Source organism: Opisthorchis viverrini (assembly GCF_000715545.1).
Source record: "Opisthorchis viverrini unplaced genomic scaffold opera_v5_113, whole genome shotgun sequence".
In the NCBI taxonomy this organism is placed as follows: domain Eukaryota; kingdom Metazoa; phylum Platyhelminthes; class Trematoda; order Opisthorchiida; family Opisthorchiidae; genus Opisthorchis; species Opisthorchis viverrini.
Genome location: NW_008751767.1, coordinates 982,804 through 988,634, shown reverse-complemented (window position 1 = coordinate 988,634; position 5,831 = coordinate 982,804). Strand labels below are relative to the sequence as shown.

The window sequence follows — 5,831 nt, the reverse complement described above, 5'->3', positions numbered from 1 at the left end:
TTAGCAAACGCGGCCCGAGTCTTGCAGATTCGTGCATTCACCTCATCTGTCACACTACAATCAGAATTAATACAACTTCCAATATACGAACACACCTGAGGCTGTAGCTTTCAAAATACAACGGCTTGAAGGCCTAATGAAGGAAGTATCGTCTTTGATAATTTCTTCCTTTCAACAAAGAAAATTTGCCATTGCATTCTAATCATTTTGTCGTTAAACGCAAAAATTGATTTACGCTCATCATATCTAGAGTGTCTGGGGGCCAGATTAAAGAACATTGCCGAAGGCTATCGATTACCAGGATAACCTATCCGGCACGAAAAACCAGACGATACGGATCCCTTATGTTTTAACCGGCGAAAAAATTAGCTGTCAGTATCCTGACATAAACTGTGCTTATATTTGCCGTTTATCCTTCAGTGACGCCAAATTTTATGTTAGCCCGATACTCCATGTCGTTTATCAAAACGGGTTGGACAGAGTGGCGCAGTACGAGACGACTGTTGGGTCATCCTTTATTGCACTCGTTCTAGGACCATGCTCTGTGCACGCAACCAAATTTGGACAAAGTGAACCTGGTCGGCATATTCACTTTTCGGTCCAAGTGTTCAGAAACATCGTCCCCGAAAGTCACACGCCCACCTTCAACAGGGTGTTAAGCTGAGGCATCACCACCATCTAGTATCACTAAATACTCCTGTAATAGTCTAAGCCTCTCCGAATCGATCCAGCAACCGTAATTTCGAGGTCGTCCGAACTGTTCAACAAATCCCCGTCGCCAGTGTCCTGTTCAAAATATTTTAGTCGTTCCGCAGGGCATTTTTAAACCTACTGCTTTACAAGTGCGATCGTCCTTGAATTACTGAGTCTGTGAGAAATCTAGTGAATCAAACAAAGCTACAATTCACTGTTCGCTGACCATACTGCATTTCGTTATTCAAGATTCGCGGAACAATACTAGGCTTTCCGTTGTTAACTACCTTTGTCTCCCTCATCCCGGCAATATTAAACTGCTCACTGCATATTGTCAATATGGCTGATTAGCAGCATACCATAGGAACCTCATTACACAGAGACATACTCAGGATTTGGAATAAATGTCAGGAATAGCGTCGGTATAATCCACTCACATGAAATGTCTCAAGCTCTCTACCTACCCAAAGCAGATCTCTTCGAAAACCGATTGGAACGAAGCAGACCTTCTCGACTGAACTCCTGACCAGGTGAACTTTGAATGCTGCGTGATAGACGACTTATTGCCTCAATGAACACCTTCTCAAAGCTTAACTTGGGTAGGTGTCCCTCTTGGAGAACTGTGTTCGCCTGTGAGCAGGACTGACATCCGCCTTCACTCAGAATGAAGCCTGATTTTAATGCAGTGTTGTATTAGTGTACAAAGTTTTTGCATAGAAAAGGGTCCATTGCATAAACCGGATTCGTCGCGTCGATGTGCCTTTTGCTTGCATGACCTTTATGCCTGTTTGTACACGAGTGTGTCCTCTCCTCTATCTCTCCGGCTGTCACCTGTCTGCCTGTCACCTGTCGCCAGCTGGTTTTTGAATACTTGTCTACGCTGCATGACACCGTTTGGTAAGTGTCCAATGACGTCTAAGGATGACTCATCGTGTATCCTACCGCAGTTTTTTCAACTTTGCACGGACACCCTCAACCAGTTACACACAGCCGTGTGTCTAAAGGTGACCTTGAAAGGGGACCGCCCCAAATCCGAAACATGTGACTGACTATACAATGTTGTGCACAAAAACTACTGGTTGAACATCTCTGGAGTCCAAAGATCGATGAAGGCGTGTGGTGAAATCATTTGATTGGTTGCACTCTTGCAGCCCAGCCTGACGTATTTGTTGTTGTTGGGTTTGTCTTCGCTGTTGCATGAGTTGTTTGTTTCTGGAACCTCTGGGGGTAAGAGCCAAGCCGAAACTGCCTTCTCTAGAGCCTGAATGATGCCTCGTTTGAAGGCCAATGCCACTGCTCACGCGCTGGCCGTTGGAGAATGTTCTGTCGGTTCGACCACCAGATGGACGTAAGGAGGACTTGCCAAACGGAGCGCTCGATACACTGGGTCGAATCGAATGCATGGTACTCTGACGTCGATGATAGGCTATAAGACGTGCATTGAGGGGGACCGGAGCACTTCGACCACCACCACCACCAGTGCCGTCGCCAGCGGGCCCCGCGCCAGTCGGCCCGGCACCATCCGCGGTGGAAATCCAGTTGTCAGACAGATCTTTCTCCCAGTGATCTGCAATCCATCGTGGAACGTACACGCAATGCAATCCATCGTCTCGTATAATTCGATATGGACAAAATAAAAGGGTGAATTGTCTTCTGAATCGTCGACTGAACAGATAGTAGGGCACCAGATTGATTGCCGAGTTGACCACGACCAGCAAATTCCCGATTTCATTCAACAAGTACCACGGTAGTTTCGTCATGTCTGCCAGAGGTATAACACCCCAGCTGAAATGACTGATTGCAGCAGGTGTCTGAAATCAATAGGAAAAAATGGTGAACAGTTATCGGGAGTTAATTTACTCATGGTGAAAGTAATTCAAACAGTTTTCGGGGTAGTTCTCCTCTCTGTAAACAGAAAGAAGACTAGGAAGACTCGGCAACGCATTAAACCGTCGGTGATTATTTATTGATCGTGCCAGCTCCTTTCAGTAAACAGATCGGTGCTACTCTTGGGTGAGCTGAATCAGAACCAATAGGAAACCAAGAGCGAGGTTGGTAGAGATTAGCCAGGAACAAAACAAAGCTGGGATGGCCGCCATGACCATTGTTGCCGAACCCTTCCCCCCCCCTCCCAAAAAAAAGACATTAGCTCTAACAGGTTGTTTCATATTCAAGACGACGAATAAGGTCATATTAATCCCAGCCTCAGTACGCCAGTTCGTGATCATCTTTGGGATTTTATCTCGCAAGTTGTGATACACAGTAGTATACTTATTTCCCCAAGTTATGAACAGTGCTCAGCCAGCAAACCCTGAGTGGTAGCTAAAAACTACGCATAGTGTTCCACTCAAACACAAGTATACAGAACATGGCCTTACAATCCCTCGATGAAGCGATTCACATCTTTTAAACTGGTGTTACCAGACACACTATTCAAGGATCTTTCTCCTCCCGGAGCATATTATCTGTACTTTGTGTACGCCGAGGGGATTGCAAGTTTCAGGCTAACTATATGTGTCTCTTCATTCTTCGATCAATAGTCAAGAGGACTCTCGATCTCCTGATATGAAAACTATTCCGTCCACATGAACAGTGTGTCACCAGTCAGTTTCTCCTGATTGGTGCACTTATTTATTGAGTAAGCTCCATTTGACCGCTTTAAGACAGTCGTTTTTCCAGCAGTGTGTTGAATCTATAACAAAGTAGGATGGATCCATAACCTTTGCGGATAGAAGTACCTTCATGTCACATGAACCGTCACGTGGTTATAGCCTGGTTGCCTTACTCCCTACATACAGTAGTGTGTATGACTAGTGACGCCTCCCATTCTTCTCCACTGTGGTCTCTTAGCTCCAGTTCTGTCCCATTTAAAACTCATTGTTATGTGAATCCCAGCACTGATACATAGCACGCCACCACTCACATCTGCCGCTCCGAGTCCGTATTCAAGTCCTGCTTCCCTGAGGAACATGCACCCTAGGGGTCCTCGAGAAACGCATTCTTCGTGGACTTACACCATACTGAGGATTACGTACTCCGAGCTGTAAATGTACTAGCTAACTTGGCATGGGATACACTGAGGAGTAGTCTCACTAGTTCAGTAAAAAAACTAGGTACCGTCCTCAAGTGGAAAGCGTGAAAGGGTGAACATCTAGCGAGATTTTCAAAAGTTTCTCTGCTGAATGAACTTTAGTTTATCTTTGTAATGTATTACTCACAAGGTTGCTGAAAATCCGTCGACAGCCCACGACCGGTTTCGCCCTTTTTGGGGCTCATCAGGTAGGCGCGATCCCCGAGTTTCGTAGCGACTGAAACATGAGGCGGCCTGGTGAAGCACATTCAATTGCCTGGAAACATCACAAACGAGAGGTTCACCTGGAACCCAGCTGAATCTCTCGTTTGTTCATGATGTTCTCAAACAACTGAATGTGCTGCACCAGGCCGCCTCATGTTTCAGTCGCTACTATATTCGAGGTATCGCGATACATATATATATTTCTAATGTACTACTCAGCTGGGTTCCAGGTGAATCTCTCGAAAAACTAAATTAGTTTGCAAATGAGTGTATACTCGCGAACTTTAGTTTACTTAACCAAACCAATCGAAGGTCAAATCAATAAAAACGGGACACAGCTTTAAAATACGTATCTACTTGGTTAGTTTCCATGTGACTTCCTTGGATTAGAGGCTTTCCAGAGGATATTTTTAGAAGATACGGAAACCACCAGTCTTCAAGCCAAAAGTTCACATCAAACAGACATGGATACATACTACTCTTAAGCAGCACTAGCCGACTACATCTCGAGGCCATTCAATTGAAAAACAGGTTTGCTACACGAACTTCACTCATTTCCAAACGAATCGGGTTTTTACGAAAAGCTTCCAGCTGAGGGATACGACTGCCGAGGGACTCGGCTGGGATTAGCTAAAGTCAAATTGGTGTGCGAATGAGCGAATTTCACACAATTTGCGTTCAAGTTGAACTNAAAACTAAATTAGTTTGCAAATGAGTGTATACTCGCGAACTTTAGTTTACTTAACCAAACCAATCGAAGGTCAAATCAATAAAAACGGGACACAGCTTTAAAATACGTATCTACTTGGTTAGTTTCCATGTGACTTCCTTGGATTAGAGGCTTTCCAGAGGATATTTTTAGAAGATACGAAAACCACCAGTCTTCAAGCCAAAAGTTCACATCAAACAGACGGATACATACTACTCTTAAGCAGCACTAGCCAACTACATCTCGAGGCCATTCAATTGAAAAACAGGTTTGCTACACGAACTTCACTCATTTCCAAACGAATCGGGTTCTTACGAAAAGCTTCCTGCTGAGGGATACGACTGCCGAGGGACTCGGCTGGGATTAGCTAAAGTCAAATTGGTGTGCGAATGAGCGAATTTCACACAATTTGCTTTCAAGTTGAACTCCAGCCCGAGGTGAAAAGGCAAAAACTGCTCGCGGGTTGTTGGAGAGCTTTCAGCAACCTTATGGGTAGTATATTCCATCTTCACGTATATTAGGGTGCAGATTTAAGTGTTATCTCTACGGTCTGGATCATCTTGTCTGCGTTAGCAGGTTTACTTCACACTGTATCAAATCACACAGCCACAATTCTGAGAATAGGATGACGTGTGCACAAAAGGTATGTTCCATCCAAACTGATCATAATACTGCGGGCCTTCCTCTGGGACAGTCCATCACTCATAACGTGAACGCATGCCGAATCGAGTCCATCTTGCAAAGTTTTTTGTGGGCGCGCCATTTATTTATCGATCTACAAATTAAAACAAAAGCTTCTAAATTCAGTCGTTGTATCCCTGAGCAAACTACTGGTGATAGCGACGTGTTTTTTTCCACAATCCGCTACTGATAAAAATCAGACGAAGCAAGAGTGGAAATGACTATCCGCTTCGCCAATTGAAGGGCATCGATAAGAAGGAAGCTGGACGCACACAGGCTTTTTTATCGACAGTGTGACAGACAGTTTGTTGGACACGTTACTTATCCACTCACTCACTGGCGTAAAAAAGTTGACGGACTGAAAACGAAAGAAAACCGGGATCATCAGACGAGATTCTTATCTGACCTTGTTTCCAAGAACCTGGATTTAAAGGCTTTCAGTTTATTTACGAT

The 5,831-nt window shown here is 44.5% G+C and overlaps 1 protein-coding gene across 1 annotated transcript in view; it reads right to left on the bottom strand.

Moving 5' to 3' along the window:
- Positions 1-1,742: 1,742 nt before the first annotated feature.
- Positions 1,743-5,831, bottom strand: part of T265_05728 (hypothetical protein) — a gene marked incomplete at both ends in the record, with an annotated part of 19,872 nt that continues 15,783 nt past the window's right edge. Inside the window, one exon of the mRNA XM_009170801.1 lies at positions 1,743-2,504. Within this exon, the coding sequence (XP_009169065.1) occupies positions 1,743-2,504 (762 nt within the window). The remainder of the gene's footprint in view (positions 2,505-5,831) is intronic.